General features: G+C 37.7%; 1 protein-coding gene and 1 pseudogene across 6 annotated transcripts in view; both read left to right on the forward strand.

Annotated features, from left to right (window-relative positions):
• Window positions 1-19,612, forward strand: part of ZRANB3 (zinc finger RANBP2-type containing 3) — a 311,003-nt gene that overhangs the window by 170,789 nt on the left and 120,602 nt on the right. For all 6 annotated transcript variants that reach the window (XM_047873303.1, XM_047873301.1, XM_047873302.1 and 3 more), the window contains one exon: window positions 14,683-14,861. In XM_047873303.1, the coding sequence (XP_047729259.1) occupies window positions 14,683-14,861 (179 nt within the window). The remainder of the gene's footprint in view (window positions 1-14,682; window positions 14,862-19,612) is intronic.
• LOC125173755 (40S ribosomal protein S26-like) lies at window positions 17,453-17,796 on the forward strand (annotated as a pseudogene).

Consider the following 19,612-nt stretch of genomic DNA (forward strand, 5'->3'; position numbering starts at 1 on the left):
TTACCACTTCCCAGGAATCACAATGAATGTTCTTAATGGCATCTAGAATGGTGAATCCTCTCCAGAATGTTTTCAGTGGACTGCTCAGATTCATCAAAGGAATCATCATGACAGCTGTAACCTCATGAAATGTATTTCTTAAATAATAAGATTTGAACGTCAGAATTACTCCATGATCCAAGGGCTGCAGAATGGATGTTATATTAGGCAAGAAAACAACATGTTATATTAGGCAAGAAAACAACATGCCTTATATCTCATTTTACATTTCTTTCCACCAGAGCTCTTGAGGGACCAGGTTCATTGTCAATTAGCAGTAATAGTTTGAGAGTCATCTTTTTCTCCAAGCAGTAGGTCTCAGCAGTGGACTTAAAATAGTCTAAACCATGTGGTGATCAGATGTGCTGTCATCCAGCCTTTGTTGTTCCATTTGTAGAATATAGGCAGAGTAGATTGAGTATAATTCTTAAAGCCCCTAGGATCTTTGGAATGTAAGTGAGCATTGACTTCAACTTCAAGTCAACAATTGAGTTAGCCCCTACCAGAGCTTATCCTTTGAAGCTTTTTTTTTTTAATTTTTTAAATGTTTGTTTATTTTTGAGAAAGAGCATGAACTGCAAAGGGGCAGAGAGAGAGAGAGGGAGACACAGAATCTGAAGCAGATCTCATAACCAGATGACTAAAACTTTCTCCATATCAGTAATAAGGCTCTTTTGCTGTCTTTATCATTCATGTGTTTCCTGGAGTAAAGTAGCACTTTTAATTTCTTTCAAGAACGTTTCCTTTGCATTCACAACTTGGCTAACTATTTTGTGCAAGAGGCCCAGCTTTCGACCTTTCTCGGCTTTCATCATTCCTTCCTCACTAAGCTTAACCATTTCTAGCTAGCTTTTGATTTGAAATGAGAGATGTGAGACTCTTCCTTTCACACGAACCATTAGAGGCCATGGTAGGATTGTTAATTGGCGTAATTTCAATATTGTTGTGACTCAGGGAATAGAGAGACCCAAGGAGGGAGAGGGAGAGAGATGGGGAGACAGCTGGTTGGTGGAATAGTCAGAACACACAATATTTGTCAATTAAGTTTTGCATCTTCTATGGGTGTGGTTTGTGGTACCCCATCACAGTTAATAATAGTAACATCAAAAGATGCCTCATCATTGATCACCATAATCAAATATAATTATAATGAAAAAGTTTGAAATATTGCAGGAATTATCAAAATGTGGCACAGAGACATAAAGTGAGCAAATGCTATTAGAAAAATGGCATCAATAGACTTGCTTGTTACAGAGTTTCCACAAACCTTTAATTAAAAAAAAAACACTTGGCAAACCACATAAATGAAGAGCAATACAATGAGGTATGCCTGTATAACTTAATCTACAAGGATAAGGAAATAGTTCTGCTAAAACACACATCTCTTTAAAAGAAATAAATAATTGAACATAGGATTTCAGTCTGACATTTGTATATATAGGTTTCTTTACTGAATTTAGTTTCTCATTAAGATTTAAAGTCTATGTATCTAAAAGTGTTCTTTAAAGGAGTCTGTTCTAGAACAAATTGGTTACCTACTCTAAAGATAAACCTACATCCTTACTCTAAATATACAAACTGCTTTTAACGTTAAAACTGGAAACTTCCAAAAAAAATTTTTTTAACTGAAAACTTTTAGTCACACAGAATTCTCAATCAAGAGACATCCTCTGTATGCAATTGCTATATAAATGCAATCACAAAAAATTGAAAATGAAATTATTTGTGTCAGGATCATAATTGTTTAATTGCTCTTAATAATTTAGTGGCATATGACATTTAGAAAATCTAGAATTATTCTCCTAAATAAAATAGTGTTTTATTATTTTGAATACAATGATAAAATGTACTTTTGAAGTTAAAATAATCTATTTAATTCTTGTTAGGTAGTACCTAGACAGTTGTACCATTATTGAGTTATGGCTTTGATTCTTTTTTTTTTTTTTTTTTTTATGAAATTTATTGACAAATTGGTTTCCATACAACACCCAGTGCTCATCCCAAAAGGTGCCCTCCTCAATACCCATCACCCACCCTCTCCTCCCTCCCACCCCCCATCAACCCTCAGTTTGTTCTCAGTTTTTAACAGTCTCTTATGCTTTGGCTCTCTCCCATTCTAACTTCTTTTTTTTAATTTTTCCTTCCCCTCCCCCATGGGTTCCTGTTAAGTTTCTCAGGATCTACATAAGAGTGAAACCATATGGTATCTGTCTTTCTCTGTATGGCTTATTTCACTTAGCATCACACTCTCCAGTTCCATCCACGTTGCTACAAAAGGCCATATTTCATTTTTTCTCATTGCCACGTAATATTCCATTGTGTATATAAACCACAATTTCTTTATCCATTCATCAGTTGATGGACATTTAGGCTCTTTCCATAATTTGGCTATTGTTGAGAGTGCTGCTATGAACATTGGGGTACAAGTGGCCCTATGCATCAGTACTCCTGTATCCCTTGGATAAATTCCTAGCAGTGCTATTGCTGGGTCATAGGGTGGGTCTATTTTTAATTTTCTGAGGAACCTCCACACTGCTTTCCAGAGCGGCTGCACCAATTTGCATTCCCACCAACAGTGCAAGAGGGTTCCCGTTTCTCCACATCCTCTCCAGCATCTATAGTCTCCTGATTTGTTCATTTTGGCCACTCTGACTGGCGTGAGGTGATACCTGAGTGTGGTTTTGATTTGTATTTCCCTGATAAGGAGCGACGCTGAACATCTTTTCATGTGCCTGTTGGCCATCCGGATGTCTTCTTTAGAGAAGTGTCTATTCATGTTTTCTGCCCATTTCTTCACTGGGTTATTTGTTTTTCGGGTGTGGAGTTTGGTGAGCTCTTTATAGATTTTGGATACTAGCCCTTTGTCCGATATGTCATTTGCGAATATCTTTTCCCATTCCGTTGGTTGCCTTTTAGTTTTGTTGGTTGTTTATTTTGCTGTGCAGAAGCTTTTTATCTTCATAAGGTCCCAGTAATTCACTTTTGCTTTTAATTCCCTTGCCTTTGGGGATGTGTCGAGTAAGAGATAGCTACGGCTGAGGTCAGAGAGGTCTTTTCCTGCTTTCTCCTCTAAGGTTTTGATGGTTTCCTGTCTCACATTTAGGTCCTTTATCCATTTTGAGTTTATTTTTGTGAATGGTGTGAGAAAGTGGTCTAGTTTCAACCTTCTGCATGTTGCTGTCCTATGTGTCTGTTTTGGTGCCAATACCATGCTGTCTTGATGATGACAGCTTTGTAGTAGAGGCTAAAGTCTGGGATTGTGATGCCTCCTGCTTTGGTCTTCTTCTTCAAAATTCCTTTGGCTATTCGGGGCCTTTTGTGGTTCCATATGAATTTTAGGATTGCTTGTTCTAGTTTCGAGAAGAATGCTGGTGCAATTTTGATTGGGATTGCATTGAATGTGTAGATAGGTTTGGATAGTATTGACATTTTGACAATATGTATTTTTCCAATCCATGAGCAGGGAATGTCTTTCCATTTCTTTAAATCTTCTTCAATTTCCTTCATAAGCTTTCTATAGTTTTCAGCATACAGATCCTTTACATCTTTGGTTAGACTTATTCCTAGGTATTTTATGCTTCTTGGTGCAATTGTGAATGGGATCAGTTTCTTTATTTGTCTTTCTGTTGCTTCATTGTTAGTGTATAAGAATGCAACTGATTTCTGTACATTGATTTTGTATCCTGCAACTTTGCTGAATTCCTGTATCAGTTCTAGCAGACTTTTGCTGGAGTCTATCGGATTTTCCATGTATAATATCATGTCATCTGCAAAAAGCGAAAGCTTGACTTCATCTTTGCCAATTTGGATGCCTTTGATTTCCTTTGTTGTCTGATTGCTGATGTTAGAACTTCCAGCACTATGTTAAACAGCAGCGGTGAGAGTGGGCATCCCTGTCGTGTTCCTGATCTCAGGGAAAAAGCTCTCAGTTTTTCCCCGTTGAGGATGATGTTAGCTGTGGGCTTTTCACAAATGGCTTTTATGATCTTTAAGTATGTTCCTTCTATCCCGACTTTCTCAAGGGTTTTTGTTAAGAAAGGGTGCTGGATTTTGTCAAAGGCCTTTTCTGCATCGATTGACAGGATCATAGGGTTCTTCTCTTTTTTTTTGTTAATGTGATGTATCACGTTGATTGATTTGCGAATGTTGAACCAGCCCTGCATCCCAGGAATGAATCCCACTTGATCATGGTGAATCATTCTTTTTATATGCCGTTGAATTCGATTTGCTAGTACCTTATTGAGAATTTTTGCATCCATATTCATCAGGGATATTGGCCTGTAGTTCTCTTTTTTTACTGGGTCTCTGTCTGGTTTAGGAATCAAAGTAATACTGGCTTCATAGAATGAGTCTGGGAGTTTTCCTTCCCTTTCTATTTCTTGGAATAGCTTGAGAAGGATAGGTATTATCTCTGCTTTAAACGTCTGGTAGAACTCCCCTGGGAAGCCATCTGGTCCTGGACTCTTATTTGTTGGGAGATTTTTGATAACCGATTCAATTTCTTCGCTGGTTATGGGTCTGTTCAAGCTTTCTATTTCCTCCTGATTGAGTTTTGGAAGAGTGTGGGTGTTCAGGAATTTGTCCATTTCTTCCAAGTTGTCCAATTTGTTGGCATATAAGTTTTCATAGTATTCCCTGATAATTGTTTGTATCTCTGAGGGATTGGTTGTAATAATTCCATTTTCATTCATGATTTTATCTATTTGGGTCATCTCCCTTTTCTTTTTGAGAAGCCTGGCTAGAGGTTTGTCAATTTTGTTTATTTTTTCAAAAAACCAACTCTTGGTTTCGTTGATCTGCTCTACAGTTTTTTTAGATTCTATATTGTTTATTTCTGCTCTGATCTTCATTATTTCTCTTCTTCTGCTGGGTTTAGGCTGCCTTTGCTGTTCTGCTTCTAGTTCCTTTAGGTGTGCTGTTAGATTTTGTATTTGGGATTTTTCTTGTTTCTTGAGATAGGCCTGGACTGCAATGTATTTTCCTCTCAGGACTGCCTTTGCTGCGTCCCAAAGCGTTTGGATTGTTGTATTTTCATTTTCGTTTGTTTCCATATATTTTTTAATTTCTTCTCTAATTGCCTGGTTGACCCACTCATTCGTTAGTAGGGTGTTCTTTAACCTCCATGCTTTTGGAGGTTTTCCAGACTTTTTTCTGTGGTTGATTTCAAGCTTCATAGCATTGTGGTCTGAAAGTAAGCATGGTATAATTTCAATTCTTGTAAACTTATGAAGGGCTGTTTTGTGGCCCAGTATATGATCTATCTTGGAGAATGTTCCATGTGCACTCGAGAAGAAAGTATATTCTGTTGCTTTGGGATGCAGAGTTCTAAATATATCTGTCAAGTCCATCTGATCCAATGTGTCATTCAGGGCCCTTGTTTCTTTATTGACCGTGTGTCTAGATGATCTATCCATTTCTGTAAGTGGGGTGTTAAAGTCCCCTGCAATTACCACATTCTTCTCAATAAGGTTGCTTATGTTTATGAGTAATTGTTTTATATATTTGGGGGCTCCGGTATTCGGCGCATAGACATTTATAATTGTTAGCTCTTCCTGATGGATAGACCCTGTAACTATTATATAATGTCCTTCTTCATCTCTTGTTACAGCCTTTAATTTAAAGTCTAGTTTGTCTGATATAAGTATGGCTACTCCAGCTTTCTTTTGGCTTCCAGTCGCATGATAAATAGTTCTCCATCCCCTCACTCTCAATCTAAAGGTGTCCTCTGGTCTAAAATGAGTCTCTTGTAGACAGCAAATAGATGGGTCTTGTTTTTTTATCCATTCTGATACCCTATGTCTTTTGGTGTGCGCATTTAATCCATTTACATTCAGTGTTATTATAGAAAGATACGGGTTTAGAGTCATTGTGATGTCTGTATGTTTTATGCTTGTAGTGATGTCTCTGGGACTTTGTCTCACAGGGTCCCCCTTAGGATCTCTTGTAGGGCTGGTTTAGTGGTGGCAAATTCCTTCAGTTTTTGTTTGTTTGGGAAGACCTTTATCTCTCCTTCTATTCTAAATGACAGACTTGCTGGATAAAGGATTCTTAGCTGCATATTTTTTCTGTCTAGCACCCTGAAAATCTCGTGCCAATTCTTTCTGGCCTGCCAAGTTTCAAAAGAGAGATCAGTCACGAGTCTTATAGGTCTCCCTTTATCTGTGAGGGCACGTTTACCCCTTGCTGCTTTCAGAATTTTCTCTTTATCCTTGTATTTTGCCAGTTTCACTATGATATGTCGTGCAGAAGATCGACTCAAGTTACGTCTGAAGGGAGTTCTCTGTGCCTCTTGGATTTCAATGCCTTTTTCCTTCCCCAGTTCAGGGAAGTTCTCAGCTATTATTTCTTCAAGTACCCCTTCAGCACCTTTCCCTCTCTCTTCCTCCTCTGGGATACCAATTGTGCATATATTATTTCTTTTTAGTGTATCCCTTAGTTCTCTAATTTTCCCCTCATACTCCTGGATTTTTTTACCTCTCTTTTTCTCAGCTTCCTCTTTTTCCATAACTTTATCTTCTAGTTCACCTATTCTCTCCTCTGCCTCTTCAAGCCGAGCTGTGGTGGTTTCCATTTTGTTATGCATTTCGTTTAAAGCGTTTTTCAGCTCCTCGTGACTGTTCCTTAGTCCCTTGATCTCTGTAGCAAGAGATTCTCTGCTGTCCTGTATACTGTTTTCAAGCCCAGCGATTAATTTTATGACTATTATTCTAAATTCACTTTCTGTTATATTACTTAAATCCTTTTTGATCAGCTCATTAGCTGTTGTTATTTCCTGGAGATTCTTCTGAGGGGAATTCTTCCGCTTGGTCATTTTGGATAGTCCCTGGCGTGGTGAGGACCTGCAGGGCACTTCCCCTGTGCTGTGGTGTATAACTGGAGTTGGTGGGCGGGGCCGCAGTCAGACCTGATGTCTGCCCCCAGCCCACCGCTGGGGCCACAGTCAGACTGGTGTGTGCCTTCTCTTCCCCTCTCCTAGGGGCGGGATTCACTGTGGGGTGGTGTGGCTCGTCTGGGCTACTTGCACCCTGCCAGGCTTGTGATGCTGGGGATCTGGCGTATTAGCTGGGGTGGGTAGGCAAGGTGCACAGGGGCAGGAGGGGCAGGCTTAGATCGCTTCTCCTTAGGTGATCCACTTCAGGAGGGGCCCTGTGGCAGCGGGAGGGAGTCAGATCCGCTGCCGGAGGTTTGGCTCCGCAGAAGCGCAGAGTTGGGTGTTTGCGCGGAGCGAGCAAGTTCCCTGGCAGGAACTGGTTCTCTTTGGGATTTTGGCTGGGGGATGGGCGGGGGAGATGGCGCTGGCGAGTGCCTTTGTTCCCCACCAAACTGAGCTCTGTTGTCAGGGGGCTCAGCAGCTCTCCCTCCCTTTGTCCTCCAGCCTTCCCGCTCTCCGAGCAGAGCTGTTAACTTATGACCTCCCAGACGCTAAGTCGCGCTTGCTGTCGGAACACAGTCCGCCCGGCCCCTCCGCTTTTGCAAGCCAGACTCGGGGGCTCTGCTTGGCCGGCGAGCCGCCCCTCCGCCCCGGCTCCCTCCCGCCAGTCCGTGGAGCGCGCACCGCCTCGCCGCCCTTCCTACCCTCTTCCGTGGGCCTCTCGTCTGCGTTTGGCTCCGGCGACTCCGTTCTGCTAATCCTCTGGCGGTTTTCTGGGTTATTTAGGCAGGTGTAGATGGAATCTAAGTGATCAGCAGGACGTGCGGTGAGCCCAGCGTCCTCCTAAGCCGCCATCTTGCCGATTCTGGCTTTGATTCTTAATAGATGATATAGACTTAATTTTCTTGAAACATTGGACCATTCACCCTAACAGATTCTTTTATAGTTACTTCTGTATATCCAAATTCTTTGAGTGTGTTATTGGTTTTATGATGGAATGTTACACTACTATAAATTCTTTGGAAAATGCTAGAAATGTAAGAACATTTAAAAATTTATATATATATATAGCAAAAAATTGTTCCAACAATTATTTTCCTATGTACAAATTTTATCCTTAGCTCAGTTTTCCTAGAGTATGAGATCCACTCTTTCCTTAATGGGAGGATGAGATTATAGTAATATACTTTTTAGTTTGAATTGTGTTTTCTTTGAGGATGTCCCATCAAATTTTATTTTCTACTGGATTGTGTCTATAAGAGGAACAACCAATAGAAAAAACCTATGGAATAACATTAGCAACTGTCTAATTTCATCCATGTTAATAAATATCCCAATTTCCAGAAATAACCTTTAGTTATTTAACTCTATGATCTTTATTTGTTTTTATGTTTATTTATTTTGAGAGAAAGACAGAATGTGAGCAGAAGAGGGACAAAGAGAGGGAGAGAAACACAGAATCCAAAGAAGACTCCTGGCTCCAAGCTGTCAGCACAGAACCCAACGCAGGGCTTGAACTCACAAACTGTGAGATCATGACCTGAGATGAAGTCGGACACTCAACCAACTGAGCCATCCAGGCACCCCAACTACACTCTCTTTAAAGTAAAGAGATGGGGCGCCTGGGTGGCGCAGTCGGTTAGGCGTCTGACTTCAGCCAGGTCACGATCTCGCCGTAGGTGAGTTTGAGCCCCGCATCAGGCTCTGGGCTGATGGCTCAGAGCCTGGAGCCTGTTTCTGATTCTGTGTCTCCCTCTCTCTCTGCCCCTCCCCCGTTCATGCTCTGTCTCTCTCTGTCCCAAAAATAAATAAACGTTGAAAAAAAAAAAAAAAGGAAAGAGATGCTCAGTAGAAGATTTGAGATTTTTACCTAGAAAAGTAACCAGATAAAAACTATTTAGAGCCTCATTTTTTAGGTAAATCATCTAATGGCATAGGTATGCCATGTCTAACTATGCAGATTCAGAAATACATTCTTTTCACTGATTCCAAGTTGATCAGAACCTAAGATATTTTACTCAAGGCAATAAAGCTCAAGGAAAATTTTTCTGTAAATTAAAATGTCAGTTTATTAACATGTATTGAGAAATCGCTTTCCTGTTCTTGTGGTCACCCTAAGGAGGCAGGATGGACTCTTCTATTCAAAACTTGTTTTGGATATTAAGAATGATGATGCCAGCATTCAAACATTAAAAATGGAATCAGACTCTTTATTATACACCTTACTTTGCTTCCATTGTTTATTTTTGTATTCAGCACATTATCTCCTTAGCTAAATTAATCCTTCCATTTTTTTTTAATGTTTATTTGTTTATTTTGAGAGAGAGAGAGATCATGAATGGGGAGGGATAGAGAATCCCAAGCATGTTCCATGTTGTCAGTGCAGAGTCTGATGCAGGGCTCGATTCCACAAACTATGAGATCATGACCTGAGTGAAATCAAGAGTGGGATGCTTAACTGACTGAGACACCCATGTGCCCCATCATTTCTTATACTTAAAACTCGTTGGTTTGGGAACCGTTCTTTTTAAAATGGTTCCTTATTTCTTAATTGATACTTTCTTAAAATTTAATAGTTCTTAAAAGGCAGTCATAATTCTTTATTAAGAAATCATGTGATAAGATAGCTGGGAACAGTAAGAAAATATTTAGAATTTCCTAAACTTGATGAAATAGTACACTCATAGCTCCCCAAACTGGTTTTCTATTCTTCAGCTGCCTAGATCTATTGCTAGAGGTATGTTCAGTTCTTTCTCTTCTTAAAGCCAGATGCCACATAGTTGAAACAGGCTGCTTACACCTGTTTTCTATCAGAGACTACTCGGTCTAGCTCTTTCTAGGTCTCAGTATGCATTGAACCATTGGGACATGAAGAGAAAAATCCCAGAGAGGAGGTAACTTGAGAGAAAGACCCAAGAAATCTGCATACATGTTACCCTCACACACTAGCCATCCCCTAAAGTGTACTTCCACAGGATGCCACTCCAGAATACCCAGCAGAAATTTGTAGTTGGAGGAGAAAGAATAAGGCAGAGATTTCAGCATTATTGTGGTACTCAGGAGACAAATCAGAGTTGTGCCTTGTCAAGGTGGAAGAATCTTGGTAAATACACTGCCTGGGCTTATGGTGACCTCCAGAAGTACACCCCCTAGTAGTAAAGACCATACCCTAGTAATAAGAACAAAACTGAAATAAACTTGTTCTTACAAAACCTAAAACCAAGACTTCAAGGGAATGAGGTATCTGCTGGTACTCAATGTGCCTTGGCTAAAGAAAACTTAACCTAATTTCTACCTGGGTGAATTTATCATCTAAAGCTTCTATAGCTTCTTCACAATTTATTTCTGGAATCCAATGAAAAATAAAAGGAGTGCTAAGAAAACAGTACCAAAAAAAAATTAGGAATACAATCCACAGGTGATCATATGTTGATGTTATCAGAAGGAGATTTTAAAATAGCATTGACTATTCAAGAAACTCAAGGAAGTGGTGGACAACAGAAATGAAAAGATGAAAATTTTCAATGGAGAATTTAATCTATTAAAAAGAATCTAAAAATACTAAATTTTAAAAGAGTCTGCTGACCACTTTAGAGCTGAAAAATAACATATCTGGAATTAAGAATTTATTCAGTTGGTGTAATATAATAGCAAATATACAAGAAAGCAAGATTAGGGAACCAGGAGATTAAAAAAAATTCATACTTCTAATTAGCTTAGCTTTTCCATACATCAGAAGTATTCTTATCCTTTCCTGTATTTATGCTAGTTTCCTCTCTCTTCCCCTTTCTCAGTTCATAACTTCTCTCTCCCCAACTGTGTTTTTTTCTATCTATTGTTTCAATTTTTTCCCCACATATCCCTATTGAAGATCTGTGTCCCTATGTTAGTAGCAGACAATATTAGGAAATTTAGTTATGTGGCTCATTAATAGGTACCTTGAAGGCTAACATAGGCAAAGTCACACTACATGAAGTGTGAAAAGGTCCATGTAGAAAGGCACCAAGGAAATTAATCAGCAAGTAGAAGGTAAAGATCCAGTATAAAATCTGGAGTCCCAAAGAATCCTACTTCCCAGAAAGTTACTGTAGCAAACAGACCCTTACTTCCAAAGAAGTTTAAATTAAGAAAATGGTCTGTGAACCCACTGTAGAAAGCAAAACCAGGTAACCATAGCTGTAGCATAGAGTTACTTAGTGGTATGGTCCATACACACAGAATTGGCCATGGCTCATTTCCTGGAAATGTACGCCTTTGTCATCGTTAGGTATAAGCAGCAATACCAATGACCCCAAGCCAGGAAACATCAGTAATTTGTAAATTACTGCTGCCTTGAAGCCATATTGATCTCAGAATCCAGGGATGTTTAAGTTGGTTCAGCTATGAGTATTGGAGGGCCTTTGAGAACAAGAAAACATACCGGTCATTATACCAGATGTTGGTGCATAATTGCTCTTTGGTTTGGGTTTATAAAACTAAGTAATATAAAAGTTATTTATTTCTCTTAGGATTAGGTCTGCTACCGTCGGATAAATCTTAAATTTGGCTACGTAGGCCTAAAGGTTGGGATTGTATGCTATTCCTTAGAAAGAGATATCGAATATTAGCTTGTAAAATGCTTTAATTTTGTTAAAAAAAATTTTTTTTTGATGTTTATTCATTTTTTGAGAGACAGAACAAGCAGGGGAGGGGTAGAGAGAAAGGAAGACACAGAATCCAAAGCAGGCTGCAGGCTCTGAGCTAGCAGCACAGAGCCCTATGCAGGGCTTGAACTCACCAACCACAAGATCATGACCTGAGCTGAAGTCAAACGCTTAACGAACTGAGCCACCCAGTCACCCCAATTTTGTAATAAAATATGTATCTTTGTGAGTGTGTCTACATTCCTATGTTATTTTAACCTGTTACCAAACCCTGCCTACCTTAACATGAATTTTATTCTTCAAACAGTAGATAAGAAAGAATTTTTATCTGCAACTGGATTTTGTTTCAATATTAAAAGCTTATATATCCAGTATTTTTTAAAAATTTTAGATTTATTGAGGTATAACAGAAAAACAAGTTTCAAGACATGTAAATTACATTATGGTAACCTGACAGATGTATACATTGTAAAAGGATTCCCCCGCATATATTTAACACATCAGCATCTCACATATCTACACTTTTCTGGTGTTTTGTTTTGTTTTGTTTTGTTTTGTTTTGTTTTGTTTTGTTTTGTGACAACATCTGAGTTCCACCGTCCCACCAACCCTCAGTCATAAGCACTGTATTATCAACCGTTGTCACAATGCTTTACCTCAGGTTCTCAGACCTTATTCATCTTCTATCTGAAAGTTTGTACCCTTTTCCCAGCCTCTCCCTATCTTCCCTGTCCCTTAGTCCTGGCAACCACTTTTTTTACTCTGTTAATATGAGTTTGGTGCTTTCTTTTTTTTTCTTTTCTTTTTTTTCCCCCAAAGATTCTATGTATAAGTGTTACCATGCTTTATTTATCGTTCTCTGTCTGGATTATTTCAATTAGCATAATGTCCTTGCCTTCCACCCAGGTTGTGTCAAATGGCAGAGTTTTCTTCTTTCTCAAGACTGAATAATATTCCATTGTATATAAATACCACAACTTTTCAGTTCAACCACTGATGGACAGTTAGGTTATTTGTGTACATTAAAAGCTTTTAGACTTAGCTTTGGATCTATTCTTGAATGTTATTTGCCTCAGAACTTTGAAATGTTAGCTAATATTATTGCTCTTGCACTAAAATCTTTTCATTAACCTTCTTTCCTAATTTTTCTCTACCTGGGTTTTGCTTGTCCCACAGAATTGAACAATCTTGATTTTTATTTTTCATTAATTTGCTTTTACGTTCAAATATCTGAACACCAGGACAAAAACAAAGTCACTTCCTATGTTTCATTTACCTTGTCTCCCTTTGACAGTCTTTATTCCAGTCACAAGAACATTTTCCTAAGTAATTCACACTAGTTTTCTTTTCGAGTGTGATTGATATAAATATAAACTTGCTTGAATATTCTAGGATTTCTTTTTTGTTGTTGTTAATAGCAGTAGTTAAGCGAAAAATACATAAACAAAACAAGATTTTCTTAGTGGAGACTTGCTAAAAGTCCAAACTTCCTTTTTATCTTTTCCTCTTTAATTTTGCTCAGCATTTAAAAATTTTTTTTTAACGTTTATTTATTTTTGAGACAGAGAGAGACAGAGCATGAACGGGGGTGGGTCAGAGAGAGGGAGACACAGAATCTGAAACAGGCTCCAGGCTCTGAGCTGTCAGCACAGAGCCCAACGCAGGGCTTGAACTCACAGACCGCGAGATCATGACCTGAGCCGAAGTCGGCCGCCCAACCGACTGAGCCACCCAGGCGCCCCAATTTTGCTCAGCATTTAAAACTTAGTAGTGTAAGTTAACTGTTTTAGGTATTTGTGTCTTTTTTCTCTTCGAATAGCACGTCAGAAGGACTTAGGTCTTTTTGTCCTTCTCTTATGGTTCACAATAATAACTACTTTTTCTAAAAAGGCAGTGTTGTTGTGGTATAATTCACACTGTTAGGTAAATTCATCCTTTTTACACGTATAATTCTTTAAGTTGACAAATGTATACAGACATATAAGTGCTCCCACAACCAATACAGAACATTGGGGTGCCTGGGTGGCTCAGTGGATTAAGCGTCCGACTTCGGCTGAGGTCTTGATCTCACGGTTCATGGGTTCGAGCCCCGCATTGGGCTCTGTGCTGACAGCTCAGAGCCTGGAGCCTGCTTTGGATTCTGCATCTCCCTCTCTCTTTGTTCCTCCCCTGCTCTGTCTCTCTCTCAAAAATAAAGATTAAAAAAAAAATTAAAAAAAAAACACAGAACATCATTCCCCAAGATTCCTTCATGCTGCCCTCCTCCTTCCATCCCTAGACTCTGATGTGTTTTCTGTCTCTACTGTTTTGTGTTTCTCTGGATGACCTAAACATGGAATCACACGGTTTGTGGCTTTTGGGCTTGGCTTCTTTCATTTAGCAAAGTGTGTTTGGGTTTCACTCATGTTGTTGTGTATAGCAATAGTTTGCTCCTTTTTTATTGATAAATGGTATTCTATTACATGGATATACCATGATTTTCATCCATGCACCCATTTAAGTACATTTGGGTTGTCTTCATATTCTGGGTATTATGAACAAAACCACTAAAAACATTCTTTAGTAACTTCTTTTTAAATGACTACTGCTTAAAAATGGGGCATTATAATGTAAGTGTGAAAACACAAGTGCAAAGACACCAGAGACCTGGGTTCTCATACTATTTTGCATCCAGTTAACTACCTGTTAAGTTGAACAGATAATTTAACCTCTCTGTTCTTACTTTTTTTTGTAAAGTGTGCATATTTTATGCCTTCTTCTAGCTTTAAAATAGCATGGTATTGTGATGTATAGTAAGGCATTTACTCTTGTGCCAAGAGAACTTACAAATGCTCACATAAATATTTCTAAAATTAAGTTATATGAATTTAGTATAACTAATATTTTAAATTACAGGTTATTTTGTCTCTAAGTCCAGTCACAAATGATTGGAAAATAATAGTTTGCTTAATGAATTTTAAAGGTCATCATAATCATGAGCTTTTAACCATGTAATCCAATTGATTTTACATCAGAAAATTATTTTGATGACTCTTAAGTAAATATTTGATAAGTATTTTCATTTAAAATATGTCAGCATTTATTTATGTACTTATGTATTTATGTATTTTTTATTTATTTTTAATGTAGATGGGTCTAGGAAAGACAATCCAGGCAATTGCAATTGCTTACTTCTATAAGGAGGAATGGCCGCTTTTAATAGTGGTCCCTTCATCTCTGAGATACCCTTGGACAGAAGAAATGGAGAAATGGATCCCAGAGCTAAGTCCAGAGGACATCAATGTTATTCAGAATAAAACTGATATTGGGTAAGAACAACTTTTTAATCTTTAAGGGGGAAAAAAAGCCTTCTCACATGTAATTAGTAAATGCTAATGTTTAGAATGATGTGTAACCTATTAGCCATAATTTAGAACTAAGAGAGTAGAGTGGAGAATTTTACTTTACATTTTAAAATCTGTATGATTTATCTAAAACCCAGCAGTATACTTAATGCTTTAAAGTCCTTTTTGGGGGCTGCCTGGGTGACTCAGTCGGTTGAGCGTCCGACTTCGCCTCAGGTCATGATCTCACGGTCCGTGAGTTCGAGCCCCGCATCGGGCTCTGGGCTGACAGCTCAGAGCCTGGAGCCTATTTCAGATTCTGTGTCTCCCTCTCTCTCTGCCCCTCCCCCGTTCATGCTCTGTCTCTCTCTGTCTCAAAATTAAATAAATAAATTCCTTTTTGGTGTATTTTTAAAGTAAATGTAAATAGGTGTACTTTGAGAGACTTATGTAATATATCTACTTTATATATACTTTAAATATACTTAAAACTCACTATTTTGGGGTTCAAAAATACATTTCACAACTTTTCAATGATTAATTTGAAGTTTATGAGCTTTTATTGTCTGCAGCAATGGTAGATTTTGCTTTCCAAATTCTTGGTTGATATGCAAGTTTTATATGTCACTCAAAATGAGTATTTACCAGTTTTATTTTCTTTATTACATTAATTTATAATTTTAATACTTTCTAATTGAAAATATTTGTTTTGAGATTATTTCAAGTTTCTCCTCGAAAATAAATCATAATGTAACTACTTAGGTTTTTTGTTTTCTTTTTTTCATTTGTTTTCTAGCCATGGGGATAAACCAATCTATTTGTATATTGATGATTTATTACATTGTATTTATAAGTGAATTACACAAATTGTCACGTTTCTAAAAGTTCAAAATAACCAATTTCTGACCCTCAAATAACAGGTAGTATATATATTTGAAATAAATGTCTGTTGGGGCGCCTGGGTGGCTCAGTCAGTTAAGCGTCCGACTTCAGCTCAGGTCACCATCTCACGGTCTGTGAGTTCGAGCCCCGCGTCAGGCTCTGTGCTGACTGCTCAGAGCCTGGAGCTTGTTTCAGATTCTGTGTCTCCCTCTCTCTCTGACCCTCCCCTGTTCATGCTCTGTCTCTCTCTGTCTCAAAAATAAATAAATGTTAAAAAAAGAAAGAAAGAAATGTTAATACTTAGATTTTTTAAAATTATGGTATTATTGTACTGTGTTGTTTTCTCTAGGATTGTTAACATAAAGACTATTTGTAACAATGAAATTGGCCTTTGTGAATGTCCTAACAAAATAGTTGGAGGCTTTTTCTCTTTTGACTTTTGAACTATTAAGTCTATAAAATGTCTTTATGGACCTAAGGAAATTTGGACAGTATTTTCATGGTCAAAGTAAAATTTTGGTAATAATTTTAAATTTCCTCTTGTCCAATAAAACTGCATAAAATTTACAACTTAAGGATTTAGAGAATGTAGGCCTTTGTATGCACATTTTGTTAGCTATAGTTTATTTAAAAGTTTATATTTAATTTTCTTAAAATATATATCTTCTCTCATCTTTTATAATATTTAGGTCATCTAGTTTTGCTTATTATTTAGGAAATACTGTTTAGCAATTAAATAGAGGCCAATATTTTTATTTGGATAACATTTGGTATCTGTTAGAATGTATTACAACCCAGAGTATAACTTTTCTGGAGGATCTCAGTTTAGGAAAAGAAAAACTTACCATTGTCTTCCAAGTTCTTAAAGAAATAGCTTTAAATGTATACGAACATCTAGCAACATGCATTTACCACAAATACATGTAACTCCTTTGGGCATATGCCATTTATGCCTGAAATGTTCTGCAGTGGACTTTCAAGCTCTTGTTTTTTGTATATGGTTCTCAGTATGCCTAAGTTAGTAATATTAACCCTATGCTTTTCTTCTGTCAGCTTTTCTGGTGTTTGATTATAACAAGAACATCCTAAGTCTCTATATTAACTAGATTTACCCAGGGCTTAAAACGTAGTTGACATTAAGAAAAAAATGTAAGTGTTGTAAATATTTATGCATCCAACATGAGAATACCCAAATAATAAAGCAATTATTAACAAATTTAAAGGAAGTACTCGATAGTAATATGACTATAGTAGAGGAGTTTAACACCTCACTTACATCAGTGAATAGATCATCCAAACAGAAAATCAACAAGAAAACAGTGGCTTTGAATGACACACTGGACTAGATGGATTTAACAGATACATTCAGAACATTCCATCCTCAAACAGCTTAATACACATTTGTTTTCAAGTGTATTTGGAACATTCTTAAAATAGATCACATATTAGGCCACAAAACAAATCTCAACAAATTGAAAAAGATCCAAATTATATCATGTATCTTTTCTGACCACCATGTTATAAAACTAGAAATCCACCACAACAGTCTGGAAGCAACACAAATACATGGTGGTTAAATAACATGCTACTAAATAATGAATGTGTGAACCAAATCAAAGAAGAAATCAAAATTTACTTGGAGAGAAAAAATGAAAACACAGTGGTCCATCCTGTCTCAGGTCCTCGCTTCCAAGATGACCAAGGAAAGAAGGAATAATAGGCCAAAAGGGGCCACAGCCACATGCAGCCTGTTTGTTGCATCACCTGTGCCTGTTGCATTCCTAAGGACAAGGCCATCAAGAAGTTCATTATTCAGCACATAGTAGAGGCCACCACTGTTGAGGATGTTCCCAAAGTGAGTATCTTCAATGACTGTGTGCTTCCCAAGCTATACATGAAACTACATTACTGTGTGAGCTGTGCCATACACAGCAAGGTGGTCAGGAATTGCTCTGGTGATGCATAGATGGAATGAACACCCTCACCCTGATTTAGACCTGCAGGTGCTACCTCGCAACCACTACCAAAGCCCATGTGAGGGGCCAGGTCCTTAAGGACTGAAGAAAAACTGTTTTCTAGAGGGGCACCTGGGTGGCTCAGTCAGTTAAACATACAACTTTGGCTCAGGTCATGATCTTGTGGTTTGTGCATTCCAACCCCTCGTCAGGCGCTGTGCTGACAGCTCAGAGCCTGGAGCCTGCTTCAGATTCTGTGTCCACCCCTCTTCTGCTCATGCTCTGTGTCTCTCTGTCTCTTGATAATAAATAAATGTTAAAAATTTATGAAAACTGTTTTCTGGAAAAAAATAAAATGGAGATTATATTTAAAAAGAAAAGAAAACGCAATCATCCAAAACCTTTGGGATGTGGCAAAACCAGTCCTAAGAGGGAAGCTTACAGCAATACAATTCTACCTCAAGAAGCAAAAAAAAAAAAAAAAAAATCTCAAATAAACAATCTAACTTTACACCTAAACGAGCTAAAAAGAAGAACAAAATCCATAACCAGCAGAAAGATAATAATAAATATTAGAACAAAAATAAAAGAGATAGAAACTAAATAATAACAACAACACAATAGAACAAGTCTGTGAAACCAGCAGCTGGTTCTTTGAAAAAATGAACAATATTGATGACAACCCTCTAGCCAGACTTAAAAAAAAATCAGAAATGGAAAAGGAGAAATAATAACCAACACCACAGAAATACAAAAGATTATGAGAGATTATTATGAAAAATTGTATGCCCACAAATTGAACAACCTAGAAGAAATGGACTAATTCCTAGAAACATATATTCTCCCAACACTGAGTCAGGAAGAAATAGAAAATTTGAACTGGCTGATTACCAGCAGTGTAATCAAATCAATATTCAAAAAAGTGAAACAAAAGTCCAGGACCACATAACTTCACAGGAGAATTCTACCAAACATTTAAAGAGTTAATACCTATTCCTCTCAAACTATTCCAAAAAATAAAAAAGGAAGGAAAATTTCCAGATCGTTCTATGAGGCCACCATTACCTTGATACCAAACCAGACAAAGACACCACCAAAAAAGAGAACTACAGGCCAAGATTCCTTATGCGCATAGTTGCAAAAATCCTCAACAAAATACTAGCAAACCAAATCCAACAATATATGTTAAAAAATCATTCACCAGGATCCATCAGAATTCATTTCTAGGAGCCAAGGTTAGTTCAGTATTCACAAATCAATCAACTTGTTACATTACATCAATAAAGGATTGGGGCACCTGGGTGGTTCAGTTGGTTGAGCGTCTGACTTCGGCTCAGGTCATGATCTCACGGTTCGTGAGTTCAAGCCCCACATGGGGCTCTGTGCTGACAGCACGAATCCTGCTTGGGATTCTCTCTCCTTCCCTCTCTTTCTCTCTCTCCCTCCCTCCCTCCACTCATGTTCTCTCTCTCAAGTAATCTTTAAAAATAAATAAATAAAAGGATAAGAACCATATTATCATTTCAATAGATGAAAAAAAAAGCATTTGACAAACTACAAGATACATTCATGATAAAAATCCTCAACAAAGAAGATTTAGAGGGAACATATCTCACCATAATAAAGACCTTATATGAAAAATTCGCAGCTAACATCATTCTTAATGAGGAAAAAACTGAGAGGTTTTCCCTAAAGGTCAGGAACAAGACAGGGATGTCTACTCTCACCATTTTTGTTCAACATAGTACTGGAAATCTTAGCCACAGCAGTCAGACAAGAAAAAGAAAGAAAAGGCATCCAAATTGATAAGAGGTAAAACTTTCACTGTTTGCAGATGACATGATATGCTATATAGAAAACCATTAAAGATTCCACCAATCTGATAAATGAATTCAGTAA

Source organism: Prionailurus viverrinus, chromosome C1 (genome assembly GCF_022837055.1).
Source record: "Prionailurus viverrinus isolate Anna chromosome C1, UM_Priviv_1.0, whole genome shotgun sequence".
NCBI lineage: Eukaryota > Metazoa > Chordata > Mammalia > Carnivora > Felidae > Prionailurus > Prionailurus viverrinus.